The 19,525-nt window shown below is 40.4% G+C and overlaps 1 protein-coding gene across 7 annotated transcripts in view; it reads left to right on the top strand.

The window, feature by feature from the left end:
• Nucleotides 1-19,525, top strand: part of USP22 (ubiquitin specific peptidase 22) — a 192,589-nt gene that overhangs the window by 60,729 nt on the left and 112,335 nt on the right. For 5 of the 7 annotated variants that reach the window (XR_006284233.1, XM_037911665.2, XM_043523781.1 and 2 more), the window contains one exon: nt 19,084-19,216. Coding sequence is in view for 4 of the 7 variants with exons in the window: in XM_037911665.2 (XP_037767593.1) it covers nt 19,084-19,216 (133 nt within the window). In the remaining 3 variants the exon portion in view is untranslated. Of the gene's footprint in view, nt 1-19,082; nt 19,217-19,525 lie in introns of those variants that run through there. The other 2 variants (XM_037911668.1, XM_027825157.3) reach the window with 2 other exon arrangements.

Raw genomic sequence — 19,525 nt, 5'->3', positions numbered from 1 at the left:
GTGTTAAGCTGGCAGATTGTATGGTGCTTAGGATCTTGAGTAGACTCTTTGCTTGGTACCAAGGAGTGAGAATGCGCTCTTAGTCCTAAAAATAATAACCTGCACTTCATTATTTTTTCTTTCCTTCAGCCCTGCGCCTCCTTCCCTTGGAATAGTTGAGAGTAGGTGGAACTTTTTTTAGAGACTGTCATTTCAGTAGAAACAAATTCTGAGCAATTGCCAATAAAACTGCAAAAAATGAGCCTTGTTATAAGAGCCACAGGAAAATGAGAAGCTAGTTTGGGGCTTTCTTCTTAGTGCAGGCCTATTCCATGGTGGTTTTTATTTATTTATTTCCTGTTGCAAAGCTTACTGTTTTTGCCCTGACTTTTTGGAATGCAGATGTGTAGAAACTCCTTGCTAAAGAATGATGTGCAGTGGCTCAGAAGCTTCCTAGCCACTGAGTCCAGCTGGCTGCTGCAGAGGCTGCATTTGTTTTGTCTTAACTAATTTTATATCAACATTTTTAATTTAAGCTAGGCTTTCTGCATTAGATAACAATCCAAGTACAATGTCCATAAATGAAACCAAACACTGTAATCTACTAATTTTTGTTTTCAGTGTGTAGTATTATGTAATCAGACAGCCTAGTAGAAAGGAAGATTTGGAAATAATACTAGTGGGATGTAAAATGGTACCAAAACTGAAGTGTTCAGCCTTTGTTGAAGCAAATATCTGTATTCAGCTGAAGGTTTTGGCACAATAGATTTATTTACCACTTCCCCACCTCATAAATACAGGAGACTAGTGCAGGAGAATTAACATTGTCTAGTAGCTTGGCACAAGATGTCTTGTCAGATCTCCACAATTGCATACATCAGGAGTGATGTTTTTGTTTTTCAGTGTGACACATTTATATGGGATGCACTGATGGCCTAATTTTCAGAGGTGCTAAGGTCCTGCAGTTGTCATTGAAGTCGGTGTAAGTTGCAGATATTGGGAACCTCTGAAAATCCAGCCATGTGCATTTCAGGCTTGATTGGCCCATGTAGTGGGTGGACAATAAAAAACTAAAGGTATGAGGCATGATAAAACCATTTTGAAAGGGGATTTAGATACATTACAGAGTTTACAGGCATCATTTGGGCACTAGTATCTTAGTTGTAAGCTAACCTTGCTCTTCCCAAATTCATTGTTCCCCTAAATGTGGGGGCTACTAGAAAAGAGGAGTATTTTCTGTCTGTGTTCTCACTCCCACCTCAGACCCTCCTCACAGCCAGGAGGCAGTCTTACTCTACAGTTTTCCCTTCCTCCTTGTTAATACGGGTCTCTGTGGCTTGGGGTATCTATTTTTCTTCTGTCCCTACATTTTGGGGCATCCTCCCCAGTGAATAGGTACCTTCCTTTGCCACAGCTGCTCACAGGTTTCCTAGGTGATAGTTAAATAGACTTGATTGTCAGTTCTACTGCCACCGACAGGAATCTGGGTAGTATCAATAAGATTGACAAGGTCATGGTCAGTGTTCACACTAAGGCTTGAGAAAGCAGCAGAGGCATTAGTACAGTCAGGAGCCAGCACTATTGATTAAACTTAGGTCCTGTTTGGAAGGTTGTCTTCACAGCCTTAAGGACTAAATTCTTATTTAAAAAATTTTAAAAAATAAAAAATAAAAACCTAGGATCTAAAGAAGTTGACATCACTAGATGTTTCCTACTTTGCGGGAGTGAGGTGAAATTTTCAAGTCCCACATGTGTGTACTCACTCTGTTCTAGTACTCATTGTAGATGTTGCTGTGGCTTCCTGGTGAGATGAAGACTTGAGCCTACTCAGTGGACTCTAGAGGTCTCAAAAACACTGCGTTACTGTGTAACTAGTTTTTATATAAATATCAGAAGACAGATTTATGGCCTGACTGTCAGCTCCGTTCACTTATAATTTATTAAACATTAGTCAGATCTGTGCTTGATCAGTATTGAAGGAAACTTTGTGGAGACCCCACTTCAAGGATGACCTTGGCCTCTGTTCTCCTGAATCCTTAAAAGCATGTAGTGGAGACGACACTTTCCCTAGGTAAGTTAAACATGCCACTTAGGGTTTTTTTTAAAGGGATTGGAAGAATATGATGCAGGTGGAGGGAGGGATAGCTCAGTGGTTTGAGCATTGGCCTGCTAAACCCAGGGTTGTGAGTTCAGTCTTTGAGGGGGCTATTTAGGGATCTGGGGCAAAAAAAATTGGGGATTGTGCCTGCTTTGACCAGGGGGTTGGACTAGATGATCTCCTGAGGTCCCTTCCAACTCTGTTAGTCTGAGTCTATAAGGTGTGCAATTAGTGAAATGGGGGAAGAGGGAGTGCAATCTTCTGAACCAACAAATAAGTCCAGTATCACTCCACTCTTCCCCACGTTATTCAAAAGTGGGGTGGAATACCAAGAGCCTTTAGCCTAAACTTTTCAAAGTGACAAAACTATGGAACTCACAGCTTTGGGAAGTCGATGAGGCCAATAAATTAAAATTTTTTAAAAGAATTGGCTATTTATATGGATATCAAGACTATCCAGAGTTGCTATAATGAATCAAAACAAGAATTTCGGAAAGGATATTAAATCTCATGCTTCAGAACGTAAGCCAGTCTAAGCTATTAGAGGTCAGGATGAGATATACTTGGAGGTGCAGATTATCCCACATCTGCCCACTGCCTGCATCTTATACCTTCCTATGAAGTATTTAATCTACTCCATGTCCTTGGTGAAATTTCCCCCTGGTGTGATGCCAGAGGGTAGAAAGCCATGAACTATTCTACCCTAAGGCCTCTGAATTTTTTCAGATGATGGGTTAGTTGACAAGGGGTCAGTTCTAAACTCACCCCCTTGGGCTGGGGCCTGACCAGTAACCAAAGCTGTAACTGAGAATTTACTGCTACATGTTTAAATTTAAAAATATAACCTTTTGGTGTGGAGAAATTAAGTAAATTTTGCAATATTTTCCAAAACATAAATATATAGAAGCTGCATGGGTTCTTGTATATTTTGATGTTGTTTGTTGCCATTTTGATACCAAGGATAAATAACTTTCTAATTCAAAATTTTAATACTTTTTACAAAACATTCTCTTTGAAATGCAAGCTTTACAGAACAAATAAATGTTTAATGTGTAGCATGAGGTGTTACAATATTGCGGTGTTAGTTAATGTTTCACTAGGAAACTAGCATCTTCCTTTCACCTCATTCCAAGTTAATGAAGTTTTCTTCATCAACTATGTGACCTTAGTGAAGATTTTAAGTGAGGGAAAAGTTAAGTTTTGTCACGAGAAATTTCCCTTTCCCAAAGAATCAGTTGAGTTGTTTTGGGAAGATTTTACTTCATCCTCCCACATTTTAATATCAGTTTCCTTATTTGGCCCAACAAGTGGTAATAGGTAGCTATATCCTTTGGAAAATTCCCCCCTTTTCATCTCTTCCCCAGGCACAATGACTCTGAGAATGGTGCCCATGGTGGATTTGTAGTTCTGTAAGGATCGGGATATCAATATGCCTTAATCTTATATCTTCTGAAAAGAAAGGGGTATTGATATTTCCAGAGAACTGAGGATTTCAGGATCATGAGTTTTTATTTTTCAAAGATACGAAGAAAGAACAAAGGGTCTCTTGCTGTACCCTAGTGACGTGAATTAATAAAGCTTGTATTGAGGTATACAAGGCTGCAGAGGCTCTCTGTTGTCAAAGCATCCTCTAATCGGAGAACACAGCTTCTTCTCAGGCCACTTGAGAATTTGCTTTCACTCTATGGATTTGCCAGGTAGCAGCCATGTGGTCAGGTTTTAACTTTCAAGGCAGGTAGGTGTAGGTGCTTCCTCAGATGCTATATTAGGCTGAAGTATCATTAATAGTCCAAGACAGTGGTACCTTGTGTTAGAGAGCTTATTCCTTCACTCTCCTACTTCGCCGGTCCTTCTCGCATGAACTGAGAGCAACAATACCTGAAGGTGCAAACAATTTGATGTTTATTGGGGTGAACTTCCAGCAAGCTTAAATCCAAGTTCCTTTTTCCTTATTTTCGAATCCCAACTTTTTTCCTGTTTGCCCCTAATGTATATAGTTTATACCTTAAGCAATCATTCTACTGAAATTTACCTAACCGATCCTAACATATTGTAACACGATTGGCTAACCAATTATATCCCACCACCTTAATTAGTTTACACCCAGCAAAATTAATTATACAGCAGACAGAAACAGTTACAGCACTAGACAGAGAACATGCAAATAAACAATAGTAAAGGGGGAACTATAATGACAAAACAATACAGAAGTGAGGATTTCACAACTACATCTATAGAGGCATAAGGGTTTCCCAGCTGTGTCTATTGATAAGTGAGTTCGTACCAAACAGAAAACTATCAAACTAAATTTCCTTCTACATCTTCTAGGCTCTTCCCTTTCTCTGGAGGTGATAGATCAGATCACCTTTCTAACAGCCCCAGATTGCCTTATTTCAGTATGACTAGTTGGAAATGTGAGGATGTGACCGTACGCTTCCCAGCTTATGGCTTCCTCTGCTGCTTGGCCAAAGGCATTAGCCTAAGAACAGGGTCTCAGACTGTCACAGTAAGAGAAGGCCCTTACACAGATTCTTTCTTTTATACTTCTGTAACTAGCTAAATGATAAACATATACCTAAATTCTAAAAGTATAGGCCTTTACAGACAGGCCTGAATATCTATATCCTAACACCTTGACCTCCAGCTTACCTGTTATGGATCCACTGTGTGAGTAATGGGATAAGCAAAACCGTTTGGTCTCAGTCCAGGGAGCCCTAGAATAAAATATAAATATATATCGCCATCTGAAAACTGTGTTTTTGTGAGAGGCTTATCCAGTTGAGATATCAGGATGGTTTCCCGTGATTGACTGTCTGCCTGTTCAGTAATCAACAGTTTTAGCAGTTTATATTTCAGGTTATTGCTAAGGACGTATCTGCCTAGGGAGCTCAGTGGGTGAGATGCCCAAATCCATATCAGCAAATTGGCCAGTCTGTTGGGAGACAGGAAGTAGGGGCAGCTCATAATGGTAGAACCTCTTGTGCAAATATAGCTTTCATGAAGGAAAATTTATTTCATTTTTTTTTCTGTTCCATTGTTAGGAGACTCTTTGAGGGATGGAGGGAAATAGAACTTGTTTTCAGCAAAGGACATGTTTTTTTCCCAGTCTTTTACAGTGCACAAGCCAGCATCATTTTTTACCTTGTTTACTTTCATATTTGTCACCTGCATCACTGATGTCCACAGCTGTTAGAACAGTTCTAGGAATGGGATTAATTTGTGCACCCTCCGCGAGCTTGCTCCGCAGCAGTAAATGTGGGCGGGGGGGGGTGTGGGGGAAGGCAGCAGTCTGTGGGAATGCTTTAAAAATCTTGATAGAGTTGTGTACAGTTTGTATACAGCTTTTTAAAAACAAAACACTTGCAGGGTATTCTCCATCAGAATTACACTTTATAGGTAGGCCAGACATTGGGTCCAGCCTACTTGAAACAGCATTATTTTTTAATAAAAACAAATAGCTGCTAATAGGAACAGCATGTCACTCATTCCGTCCTCTCTATTCTCTTTCTCCATCTCCCCCCCCCCTTTGATTTTATTTTGTTGAGTGTATTTGTCTCATAAATAAGTCATGCTGTAGAGAATCTGTACTGTAGCAGTTCCCATCAGCCTTTCCTACTAGCACAACTGTACTGACTTTGATGTGGACTAATTAAGTTCACATTTTTTATGGACAGTTTAGAGTGGTTAAAGAAAATAGAGCTGAAATATCTATGCTTGTCTAAATGAGACTCTCTAGGACTTGGTAGGCTTTGATCTATATATCCCTAAGTTTCTTTTTCTGAAAAAATGCTGCCTAGAGTATTCTCATCAAAGTAGCACGGTAGACTTCCCAAGAGCTTACCTATTTTCATATGAGGAATCAAATTCCTCTCTGTATCTTGCCTTGCTCAAAGTATCTCTGCAACCTGGGGAGAGCTGAATAATACCTACATGACATTGTGCAGGGTGCATGTCTGCTTACCTTGCCTACTGAATTACTTCTCAAGTCATGTGGTCAAAGATTAGATCAATACATTACCTAATAGGACATTTAAAAACATTTTCATGATTTGCTGACACAGGGGAATGGTGAGGTAAAGTAATAGATTTTGTACTAGATCTTAGAACACACTACTGCAGTATTGGCAATCATCTTGTGCTCATGTGAAATTGGCTACTGCAGTGGTGCATTGCAGGAAATAGATAAAATCAACACAGCGAATATATACATGCCTCATTATGTATTCTCTAAACTTGATTTTGAAAGGAAAGACTTGCATTTGAAGATTAAAGCATCTGTACATCTTTCTATGATACAATATTTCCCATCTCTTGTTATGTAAAGAGAATTTTTCCTTCAGTATAAAAAGATTTGATTTCCCCTAAACAATATCCATTATTTAAATGGATGCTTACAAAGCACCATGGGCTCTTAAATGTATCCTTCCTAGAGTAGATGACAAGTTATGGACACCTGTAAATAATGGGTGTGTAGTGTAAGTTCCTAGTGCACTGGCTGGGCCATCTGCCAAAAGAGAGCTAATAGTGGAATTTGAGCTTGCTCATTCAGCTTTAAGATCAGTGATCACTACTTGCTGTCTGTAGTAAAGGTATAATACTCATGTTGTTACTGCTGAAAACCAAATTATTTCTTTGAAGTGCGCTTCTCCCCCTGCTCTGTGGCTGGATTTTAGTTCCTTCATAACATTATCTGGAATTTATATTTAGTCAGTGTCGTTTTTATATTTTAGTTTGTAGCTGCAGCTATGCTGCTGTATTGTAGACAATTACTACAGCAACCAAAGGGGCTTTTCCACTGCTGTGGTAAATTCATCCCTTTCTGTCGACCTAGGTGCTTCTGCAGCAATGGTAAGGTCAACCTAACTATGTTTTGCAGTCCTTGACATTTTTTTCCAGTCCTGAGCAATGTAGCTAAATCAGCCTAGGTTTTAGGTGTAGACCAATCCTAAAAATGCACTCAATTCCTTTTCTCCTTCTCCTTCTCCTCCTCCTCCTCCTCCTCCTACCCCCCCCCCCCCCCCAACTAGCTGTGGCATAAGACTTGGGGTCCTTGAGCTGCCAGGCTGAACCATAGCACCATTGTTTCGCTGCCTAAAACTTGTGCAAGAGGGGAGGAGGAGAAGTCTGAGGAGCCTCCTGCTGCTACCTTCCACTAACATCCAAGACTTCTCTACCCTGTTGATGGAAGTTAGTGGGTCCTATGACTGTGTGATGATTTGGATGAGGTAAGGGAGAGAATAGTATGGAGAGAGTCCAGTAAATGTTGGTTATATTTGTTATGATAGGGAACAGGAGAAATCAAAGATGGAAGAGGCAGAGAAAAGAAAGGGAGAGGGATTGAAGGGGGTTGAGAGGGATGGAGGACATGTAAAAAATAGAACTACTGTTACACATTTTAAGTAAAGCATATAGTGACTCCATTAAGTCTGCACAAATACTTCCATTCTAAGGGATCATTTTCAGCTGCTTATAACTGTCACAGTTCAGGGCAACTGCTCCTGTATTTTCCTTCACAGTACAGCAAGGGCATCTCTCTAAGGTTCCAGCACCGCTGTCCACCATCTCTCTTGGGTGGAGAGAGACCTCTCTCTCCTTTCTGATTGGAGTATCTCCAGACTGAATGGCTCCCTGCCTTCACTGTGTTATTCCCAGAAAAAGACAGGCTACCAAAGCAGGCTTCTCTTGCCTCTTCAGAGACTAATAACAGAACAATTGCCAACAGTTATAAGTTACCACACATCCCTTTCTGTATGAGCGTATTTATTCTGAGGGTAAAAGCTTTTCAGAGAAAACATTAAAAACAATAAAAGAACCTACACACATGCTAATAAACCTACCAGAGATCATCCCAGCACTGTCATTGGCTCTGGCAGGTGATTAGTCCTTCATATCCCACAAAGGGGTCTGTTCTATGGTCACAAGTTCACAAAAACCTCAGCTCAGAACTAGCATGCTCATGAAATGTTTAGTCACTCTTTTATACAGTTTGGAGGTCTTTGAACAAGCTTTCAGGAAGAGGTAATCAGTAGACACAAGGTACATCTATTCAGGGATAAAAGACCTGTGGTACACCTGCAACTGGGGCTCTTTCTGAGCTGCAGCGTCTGCTCTGGAAAAAAATCCCGGTCCCGCACAGAGGACGGAAATTCAAAAACGAGGCATTGTCCGGGAAAACCCAGACATATGGTAACCCTAGCTCAAAAGAGTTGACTGAACCCAAAACAAGAAGATGCAGAATCCTAAGTGCAACTGATGCCTGGAACAGCCATGTGGAAAGGACTCTTTCCCATCCCAGGGTTAAGAGGATAAGAAGTGGTGAGATCTCATCTCAGAGATTGTATTTCTTTTTCTGATCTTTAACATAAATAACTGTAGGTTATTTTGTTGCATCTACACTCTCTGAGACCTCAAGTAAGCATATTTTAGATTTTTAAATCCTTCGTAAATCCAAGCGAATTGGCCTACGGGAGGTTGAACAGAATTGTTTTAAGCAATTGCTTTTAATATTCTCTTTGGCTAGATTGGTCCAAAAGTGACAAGTTTAGAAGTAATTACATTCTTCAAAGTACCTTAAAGGCCAGTGCAGCCTTAGAAGCGTGATAAATGTGTTAAGTACTAAAGAATTGAGAATCGTTGATCATAAGAAAATGTCATAAAAAATCTTGCTAATTGGCATTGTTCTTTGATATAACTATGGAACCTCCACTCTAGTCTGTGATAATTGCTTGCAGGACTGTATTGTGTGGGTAGTGTACACAATTGGTTATGTCTATAATTGTGGTGAACTGTTGATTGTATACTAATGTGCTTCTGGGTGAATTAATAAATTGCTGGTTGGTTAAGAATAAGCAAATTTCCTGATTTAAGAAATACTGTTCAAGTTAAAAGTTGACCTGAAAAGAATCCAGCATTAAACTTGTCTGCTCAAGCTCCCTCAACTCAGTAAAAGGGGTTATACAAGTGGTCCCCAAACTGTGGGGCGTGCCCCATTAGGGGGGCGTAGAGGAACATCTGGGTGGGGCCTGGTGGGCCAGCCACTCGCGGGGCAGGAAGGAAGCACCACCCAGCCCTGCTCTGCCCCCAGTTCCACTCCAGCCCTGGTTCCAGTTCCAGTCACCCAGTAGCAGTAACCAGCCTCTACTATTGGGAGCAGGAACAGCAGCAGCTGTTGCTGGATCCTGTAGGAGCACTCAGGGATGGCTCCGGCAAGAGAGGTACCGGCAGCTCACCTCTCCTGCCCTGAGTGCGGCTGCTCCTCCCCCACTCTGCCCCATTCAACCCCACACAACCTGAGCATGGCTCCCACTCACCCCTCCACCACCCTGCTCCAGCTCGCAGGGGGGAGAGGTTCAGACTGGGTAGGTGGGGGTGCGATTGAAAAAGTTTGGGGACCCCTGGGTTAGCCTATTGGTTTTTAATATATTGGCAGACATAGTTTGTTAGATTTCTGCTTTGAAATCTAATTGGAACCCTGGCAAATTCATAAATTGATCCTTTTTCACCTTTACCCACAAATCTAGGAACTCTGACTCAGATGGTTACGAGAGGCTGATTCATGGAGATGAGCTGGATGATCAAATTGATATTCATTGTGGAGGAATGGATTTTTTTGTACGTAGAGGATCACTGGGGGGCCTTGTTTTGCTGAATTAAATATGACCACTTTAAAATGGGAAAAAAAGAGAGGCATATCCGTATTCCAGTAATCTTTGGGGGGGAAATGGTGAACCTGGAATGGCCCATGTGGAATGGGAAAGCTCCATTAATAGAATGTTTCTAGCACTGTACCACATGTATCAGGACAAAAGTAACAATTTCCCTATGTCCTTAGGACCGATTCTTCTTCCTGACTCTAAGCAAGCAAAATAATGATTCCTGGAAGATCCTAGTGACTCTTGTAGGCTGGACCAGAGCACACTAAGATCTTCGTAGACAAAAAAAGATTGACAGCTCTGTGAAATGAGGCATTGAAATTTCCTTCGTTGGCCTCAAAGAAGCTGTGGCATGTTTGGTCACAACAAGGAGCGTGTTCTCTTAATTCTGTCATCCTTTTAAAGAAATACTTTGGAAAATTCCAAACAGCATATGAAATCTATCAAAACAGCCCTATTATGTGACATTGCGTGTGATATTACCAATTTAGGACCAGGTTCCTTCTTCATAATACCCTAACATGTGGACAGTGGAGCTTTTTACGTGAAAACTTTTAAGAGGAACCTTGTTGCAGCCTCTTTTGTTGGGCTCACACTACTTGAGGTGTACCTACACTATAACAGCAGTACAGCTGAAGCTATGCCACTGTAGCGTAGGCACTTACTACAGGGATGGAAGAGGGTTTTAGGTCACTGCAGTAAATCCACCCCCTTGAGAGGCAATAGCTAGGTTGATGGAACAGTTCTTCCAGTGACCTAGTTGTGTGTCGACTGAACTACTTTGCACAGGGTGTGAAGTTTTTTACACGTTTGAGCAATGTATCTAGGTCAAGTTAAATTTTAGATGTAGACCAGATCTTATAATCTACCTTCTTCCAAACCAGGCCAATGTGTCCATTTGTTACGTGGTAGTATTTAGAAATTAGATCAGCTACCATTCAGTGAAGATGTCCCAGAATCTCCTTATAAAAGCAATAGACAATGAATCCTTGCCAACTCAGAGGGGCTGAAATACTTTCTCTTGGGCTGTCACCACAACCAACCAATAGGCTCATTCAGGTAGGTTATAATTGCCAGTAGTCCACTTCACTTCCTCTTATTCTCCTGCTCAGTCTGGTGAAGAAAAGCAAGCAGATCATCGATCCATTCAGAATTTGCTGGACATAGGGAGAATTCTTCTTTGCGTGAAGGTTTCCAGGGTAACTAGTCCAGATTCGTCATGGTCTCCGGCAAAACAGAGGTGTTTGTTCAAAAGGTGTTGGTGGCCCTTTAGAATTGAAGAACCAGACTGGATCTAATCTTATCTGCTCTCAACTGATCCTTATGGAAGACAGTTTAACAGATGGATTCTCAGTCTCTTTCTTACACTGTCATGTTAAGAAATAGCCCCTCTATACTACATGTGTTCCATAGATCTAACAGAGGTTTATCTGCATGTTCTACATCTTGCCACCAAGGAGTTTTCCAGATCTTCAATCCAGGGTCAACACCACCAATTAGTGGCAGTGCCTTTTCAGTCTTTGGCCATTACCCATGAACAGTTTACCTTTCAAAGAGAGAGAGAAAACATCTACATTTACCATTGTCTGAATGACCTAGCTAAAACTTCTTTGTCCAAAGACGCAAGGATTCACCTGACCTGCGTGTTTCACTTTCATCTTAAGTTTTGTGATACATTTTATATGAATGATCCTCAGTACTCAGAATCAATTCTCTATCATTTCAAGACAGCTCTTATTTCTGTGTCAACAGCAGATCTCTAGCTGTGGGTGGGAGAAAGGGAGTGAGCCTGGACCAAACCGATTTATTCAGCCAAACTGCCTTTGTGGATGGCGGGTGAGCAAGGAAAACCAGCTGTGAATGCTACCATTATAACAAACCAACTGCAGGTACAGAAAACACTTTCCTGATTTTTATTAATTTGTGAGTATTTCTGTAGCACTCATCACCGTGATATTAGAGCATCTCACAAACACTAATGAATTCTGGCATTTTACAGGTGAGGAAATTGAGTCACAGAGCTCAAATAACTTGCCCAAGATCTGTAATAGTAAGCCAGACTTACTATTTGAACTGATAATGGAAGGCCATTCTCATGTTTCCCAGTTCTGTAGCCTAACCCAAGATCTTTCTTTAGAACTAAGGGCATTTTTCACCAAGATGTTCCAGCAGTAGCATCCAGCATTATGAATTTTGTCTTCCTTGTGGTCTCCCTTGGCTTGGTCGGTCAGTCTCTCTCTCTCTCTCTCTCTCTCTCTCTCTCTCTCTCTCTCTCTCTCTCTGATATGAATAAAGAGAAAGCAACAAGGCTTGGAACTGAAAAATATCAGAAAACCAAGATTGCAGAAAAAAACTTGGCTTATAGTAGTTCACAGTGTGCAGCTGAAGGGATAATCTCACCACTGTTTTGAAAAAAACCCAAAGTAAACAGACACTGATGTTCCAATAGTTAAGTTTCACTCAGGTATTATTCTGCAGGAGGAATTGGAATTCTGTCTCTCTTATAATGGCAGGCGCAACCTACCCCAGCCGAGATGCATTCTCTGTAGGTTGAAGGTGTACTGGAGGAAGAAGTTTTGACGGTCTCTGTAAGGTGAAGACAAGGAGTTGCCTGAGAAAATTGTACTTGAGCCTCTTTCACAGCATGATGAGCAACACTTTGTTTCCCTTTTTTCGCTTTTCATTGTAGACAGAATATTCCGTTTCACTGACCCCAGAAATTGGAACAGGAGAGCAAACTATGCTGTGTAGGTGGCTGTAATGGTATATTTTAATTCATACTTAAATTGAGAAATATGATGTGACTTAACAAGGTAGGCTGTTTCATTTTTAACTATAAACTTAACAGCATTTCGGTGTTCTAACTTGTGCACAACTGACTGGAGCCAGATGTTCTCTTTACAGGAAAGTTCTAAGAGCACTTTCCATCTGCCCCCATCCTGCCCTCATAAGCAGAAAGTTGACAGTGTATTATACACGTGATGTATTTTGTCTCTGGTGTTACAGTAGTGGGAACAAACCTACCAGTACAGAACAAATTATTCAGTTTTAGATTTGCCTTGTAGTGGAACTGAAATGGCTAAACTCCTTTGCTACCTATAACTAATCCATTATTACAGGAAAAAAAAAAAAATTCTGAATAAATCTGTTGAATAAGACAATTTTGGAGGTAACTATATTTCATTGAATCATCTTGTTATTTTGGAGTCAGACTTCCTGTGTGTTTTCTAAATGCACATGAAATACGCTGTTACTGGCATGCACTGCATATACAACCGTAGTAGGACTGGATACAAAAATTAGACACTACATAAAGGGGAAAAGTCTTCCCCAAACATATACATTAATTTCTCTTATGAAGAGGGATAGTGATGATTAACTTCTTCCCAGGAAGTGAATGAACAATTTTTTTAATCGAGTTTAAAAAAAAAAAAAAAAAATGTTGAGGCATGAAAAACATGTTGTCTCCCGGACCTGCTCTGAATCATCCTTATATTACTAGAAATGGTGAGATGTCAGATCACAAAATAGTTGTAGAATCAGTTCCTTGTTAGAAAATTACTTCTGCTTTTAAAAAGTCAAAAGCCAATTGTTAGGTTTCAAGTCTTTCTTCAGTTCCTCGCTATATGTAATCCACCTATAAAATATAATCTCTGGGTTAATGGCAAAGAAAAGAAAGGGCTTCTGGTTTATCTGTTTTAAAGAAGCAATGCAAACAGTCTTGTGATAAATGCAGGCAAAGTGGTGATTGCTAAGATGGCCAGAAACATCAGAAGGCAGATTTGACCTGAGTTCATTATTTTCAGCATACTCCTGTCACCTCCAGGGTAATAAATCTTGCCTGCCTTGGTTTAATATTGACTTTCTCCTGCCCCAAGGCTTTAACGCAAAAGAAAAGTCACCATTAGGATTGCTTTTCAGCCTGCATCTCAAGTGTGTAGAAAGGGCCAATGATCTGTTGTACCATAGTCTTTTGTGACTATTTATGTATTTGTCATTTGAGAAAGAGGCACAGGGAAAAGGATCCAGCTTCACATGCCTCCCGCTGCCTCTTGTGTACTGTCCTTGTACAAGACTCAAGGATATTGATTGTAATATGAATGACTAAAGAAATTACAAAAGAATTTAAAAAGTGCTTACAGATACTACAATCTACATGTTGAAGGTTAGTGAAAGAATTATAAATAATAAACAGTATAGATGAACCTAGAGCATTTTATTTAAAATATATATACTAAAGTAAATGTGACTCTTACGATCAGTTGAGGTCTTACTATCTGCTGAGGAAGCATTTAATTTCTCCCACAAGGGTCCTGACCTAGGGTTCACTGAAATCAATGTGGGAGTCTTTCCATTTTGATTCAGATACTAGGTGTTTTTTCTCAGATTGAATCTGTTTTCCAGATAGCTTGACAATTAAAAAAACAAAATCTTGGGTATACAGTGCTCTTCATTTCTGTTTACACATGAGTAGCAGGACTGGGGATTCAGGAAACCAGAGTTCTCTATTCCTGGCTCTGCCACAGATTTCCTCTGCAACCTGGGGCAAGATGCTTAACCTCTCTAACTCATGTCTTGAATCTGGAAAATTGGCAAGGGGGTGGGGCTAGGGCTAGAGAGGATTGGGAACATTTACCCGCCTCAGAAGGTGTTGAGGCTGAATTTGCTTGTTAGTAGAGCCCTTGGAAATTTTCAGATGGAAGGTGCTAGAGAAATGCAAACTATTAGGGCATGGCTACACTTGCAGATGTAGAGTGCTTTTGAGTTAAACAGCGTTCGTAGAGCGCAGTAGGGAAAGCGCTGCAGTCTGTCAACACTGACAGCTTCAAGCGCACTGGCGTGGCCACATTTGTAGCATTGGGCGCAGTGCATTATGGGCAGCTATCCCAGCATGCAAGTAACTGCAACGTGCTTTTCAAATGGGGGTGGGGTAGGATGGAGTGTGACAGGGAGTGTGTTGTGTGTATGTGCGGGGGGGAGAGAGTGGGTTGTTGGGGGTTGAGACATGTCAGCATGCTATCTTGTAAGTTCAGACAGCAGCAGACCCCCCCTTCTTCCCCCCGCCCCCCTCTCTGTCTGTCTCACACACACACACTCTCACACACCCACTAATGGTTGCTTTGTCTCGGAGCAGATAAGCATGCCGGCTGTCAGAAACGGAGCTTTCAAAGGGCATATCCACATTCCTACAGTGATTCAAAAACAATGACCAGAGAGGCCACTTGACTTAAGGGGATTATGGGACGTTTCCGGAGGCTGATCAGAGCGCAGTAATGCAACACCTCGTCCACACTGGCATTGCGGTGCTCCAGCGGGGGCGCAGCAAATGTTATTCCACTCGCCAAGGTGGAGTACCAGCAGCGCTGTAGCCGCGGAGTCAGAGCACTCTACGTGTCTTGCCAGTGTGGACAGGTAGTGAGCTAGTGTGCCCGGGGCTCCTTTATTGCGCTGTAACTCACAAGTGTAGCCAAGCCCTTAGTAGCAGTAATTCTGATGTTAGAGCAAAGGAACTTTTAACTTAAATGTACTCTCCCTCCTGGTATTATGATGGTGTTTGCTGGTTTGGTATTTTTTTTAAAAAAATCTACTGCCAGGCGCCCTTTAGCTTCTTGGTATATTGGTAAAGTTTCCCTTCTTTATTCTGGAGTTACCCCTTTCTCGTGCCTAATAATTACTGTAATACTTGGTGGGTGCTCACAAGAATCCCATGTCAAAATTCTGTTACCAAAATGAATGTGGCTCCTCCCTGTCTCTGTAGTTCACCCCTCTTTGGAAACTACTGATTACCACCTTGTAACGAGTACTTTTATCTGCTGGGCTTAGGTATAAGCCTTCTAGAGAAGTGTGCATAACTTTTTTTTATTCTTTGGAGAAGTAAAGCACCCATCCAAAGGCACTAGGTGCTTTTGACATACATTTAAAAAAAGCAAGTGCTATTCCCTTCTCATCCCGTCACACCTTTTATTCTGTGTTTGTGTATATGGGGGGTGTTTAGTTTGGGTGGTTTTGGGGATGTGTTTAAAATGGGAGAAACAAGTGTAGATTTCTGGTTCTTCCCTGTCTTCTATGGCACACATCACTGATGGAGAATTATCGCAAGACAAAGGAATTTTGGGCAGACCTTGCTAAAATATTACCAGCACATCACAGTGACTCTTGGAATGGCTTTAAATATTACACCATGTACTTGTATTAAAAAGTCTAGCTTGAGATCATTTACCCCTCAAGCTGCCCCCATTCTTCTTGATTGTATTATCGATTTCATCTCATTTAATGAATCTATTGAAATATTGGTCACTGGCCACAGGAGATCTAAAGTCTTTGGGTGATTTCCAAACCCAGGTCTCAAAACAGCTGGACTTCCGAATATGCTTCAATTTATTGTTTAGCATGGAAATAAGGACAAAATTCCTTAAACCTCTGTCCCTGAAAACTTTTAAATAAAGGATATTATTTATTCTGACTTTCAGCTCAGTGAAAATTGAGTTTTTTACCTACTTCTCAAATAGCTGGCAATATAGAGGACTGATTTACAACAGCAAAACTTTATTGTAGTCTGTCTTTTATATTATAGCCACTGTCCACATGGACATGGACAGAACTTTGCTGTTCAAATCTTCTACATTGCTTAGGGGCCACTGATAAATGACACAAACTGCTTTCTATACCAATTCACCATGTACCCAGCATGGTGCTCTCACTGCAGTTGAAGCCCATGCTACTCCAGAAAGAGATTTTGGAATAGAAACTGGCATGCAAAGGAAGACTGTCAATTCAGGACACTGTCAGGCTGCTACATTAACTTTCTGCACCAGTGTTTTGATGATTTGCTATCCTTTAGGTGGTAAATTAATAACAAACTTCTAACAATTGAAGACACCAGTGTGTGTCAACAACCCAATTCATTTGTCATGCCTGTCATTTTCCTTTAACTCCTGTTGAGTGTGTTGCAATACCGAGTGTAGAAAATAGCAGCCATAGAGAAATTGGCTTATTTAGCCTGGGCTAATGAATGATTTATAAAGTGCCTTGTGTACAAAGTAAAACTATTTCCCCATGTTTATTTCCCCACTCTATTTTCCACTGCATGCATCCGATGAAGTGAGCTGTAGCTCACAAAAGCTTATGCTTAAATAAATTTGTTAGTCTCTAAGGTGCCACAAGGACTCCTTTTCTTTTTGCGGTTAGACTAACACGGCTGCTACTCTGAAACTTGTGATTACCAGTTTCCTTATGTGTGCCATGCTCTGCATTCATAGCTTACTATGCCTCGTGGATTAGGTCTTTTTTGGAGACTGGGCAGAAGAATAGTTTAACACTAAGGACTTACTTTTAGTCACCACTGTCTTCTGTACCAATAATGTACATGAATAGTGCCCAGCCATGTTGAAGACTTTCTAACTCTGGAGACGCTAACATAGGTTGTAGTATTTTTTTAAAAAAGATTGTGAATTACCTCCATAATTATACTAGATTAATTTACTGTTTCATTGTTCTGCTTCATTTTGACTGAATTAAAATGACTTAATTGAAGAGTATTTATGACGGGATGGGTTAAAAGGCAGTAAAACTGTAAGATGCTCAGCAGTTTCTGCACACTCATTCTGTCTTGTATTTACAATACATTTAATGCTAAAAGACTTTTCTCATCTACAATTTGCTAAGAAGTAAAATAGCCAGTTGCTAGTCTGAGTCTGAGCTGTTGTCATAGCAACAATCTCTAATGGATAGGTCGATCATATTTAGCTTTTGCAGCCAAAGAGCACTGTTTAAACATCAGTTTGACAGATTTGCAGCATTTTTTTATTTTTTTTATTTTTTTTCCATATAAATGGTGGTGGTGATGGTAGGTTTTTGTCCTAATTTAAAATGTTTTATTGTACGTGTGCGCTGTTAAATTTAACTGATCTACTTTCATATAACAGGACTTTTGGGAACTTTGAACTCACAATATGTGTGATTCAAGATTTAAGACCACTTTTGAAAGAGCTAAAAATAAGTCACAGTGCCTTAGATGGTAAACTACTTGGCTGATTTTTACACCGAGTGTTGTGACAGCAATTATGGCAGCCTGGGCAAATACTGTTAAAGGTGGACTGTTTGGGCTTTGTTGTGGATCATACATACTGTATAGATTAGTGGATTATTGCCTTTAAAAAAATTAGCCTCGAGTTTTGTATTTGATCAGTTAACATCTGGAAAATTTATCGTTGGATTCCAGCATAAAAAAGTACTGTCTCCACAGTCATTGACTGTAGTGGCGCTTCTATTATCTTGAAGTGGATTTTGTAGCTTTGAGCTGTTACAGAATAGTTAAACCACCATCTTGAAGTGGATATCTGAATTTCAACACCATTCTCTTGCTTTCTAGATTAATTTACTCATTTGTTGCTAGAATTGTTGTCCACATCATTCTGATACGAAGGAATGATTTAAGCTTGAAGAATTTTGGCTACCAGTGTGCAACCAAGGGTAGAACATGAAACTTAAAATATTTACTGCTAAATAGTTTGTTGTGCTTTCTTGGCCTTGTTATCCCTAAATTCTTTGTATTTGTTTGCATCCAGCTAGGAATAATAGAAGTCTCTCAAGGGATTTATTGACATATCTGAGTTGGGCACTTAATGGAATAAAAAATATGGAATATCGATTTTAAAGAAGAGTTCTGATCAGATCAGGAGTTAAAAATCTACCTTCCAATTTTTGAACACTTCTTTCCCAGGGTTGTTAGTTAAAATGTACCGTAGCAATAGGAGAGCAAACTATCATGTTGAGTTTGTGTGCTTCTTCGCTTCAAATGACCCAGATCAGTTGTCATTAAATATCTTGCTGGACTGGATGGCGCAGGGAAATGGAGTCTTTTTAATCCTCCAAAAGCTTGCTTCAAACCCAACCCAGATTAGTTAGTGACCAAAAGATTTATGTGGCTGGTTGGCCTATATGAAGTCAGTTGGTGATGTACCATCTCCAAATGCAAGATGTCAAAAACATCTTGCAATTGACACCATCTTTGGTATACACAATAGAGAAGCTAGCAACTGTGACCAGGTATGGATGTTAGCTATTCCTAGAAGTGACTTGCTCCACATCAGAGTTTTGAAATGTGTTGGGGCAGTGGAGTAGTTTGTACTGTCACTGCCTGTAGTTTCACTTGGTCTGTAGAGACAGAACTTCAGTTATCCCTGCTGTCAGTCTGGCATACTTCAGACACTCAATTAACTGCTCATTTGGAGTTTATTTCTACTTCCAGATAACTCTAATCCATTTGTTACATTTATAAAGAAGCTAACAGAATGCTGACCTGTGTAAACAGGTTTTTCCTGTTCATAATTACTGTCCATTTCTGTATTTCAGGCAAAGTCGTGCATTTGTCACATGTGTGGTGCCCACCTGAACAGACTCCACTCTTGCCTCTATTGTGTCTTCTTTGGCTGTTTTACAAAGAAACATATTCACGAGCACGCGAAGACAAAACGACACAACTTGGGTGAGCCATCCTTCTGGAATCCCTCACTAGTCCTTGTAACTCAATGTTTGGTGGTTTTGTTTTTTTTTGGTTTTGTTTTGTTTCCCCCTGGGCTTCAGTCTGCGTGGCATATACCAGTAACTAGCTCCTTAAACAGGAAGGTCCAGCTAATGTTTATATTGACTCGACCTTTTGCACTATTCTAAACTCAGTGTACTCGTGTAGCTTAAACTCTCATTGTTTGTTTGTTTTTCACTGCAACATAGATGCATTCCTTGTTATAATTTAACTTTTCATGCTTGCAACTTATTATCTCAGCTGATGTTTCTG

The sequence above is a fragment of the Chelonia mydas genome, chromosome 10 (genome assembly GCF_015237465.2).
Source record: "Chelonia mydas isolate rCheMyd1 chromosome 10, rCheMyd1.pri.v2, whole genome shotgun sequence".
NCBI lineage: Eukaryota > Metazoa > Chordata > Testudines > Cheloniidae > Chelonia > Chelonia mydas.
This window is presented reverse-complemented; position numbering and strand designations above follow the sequence as displayed.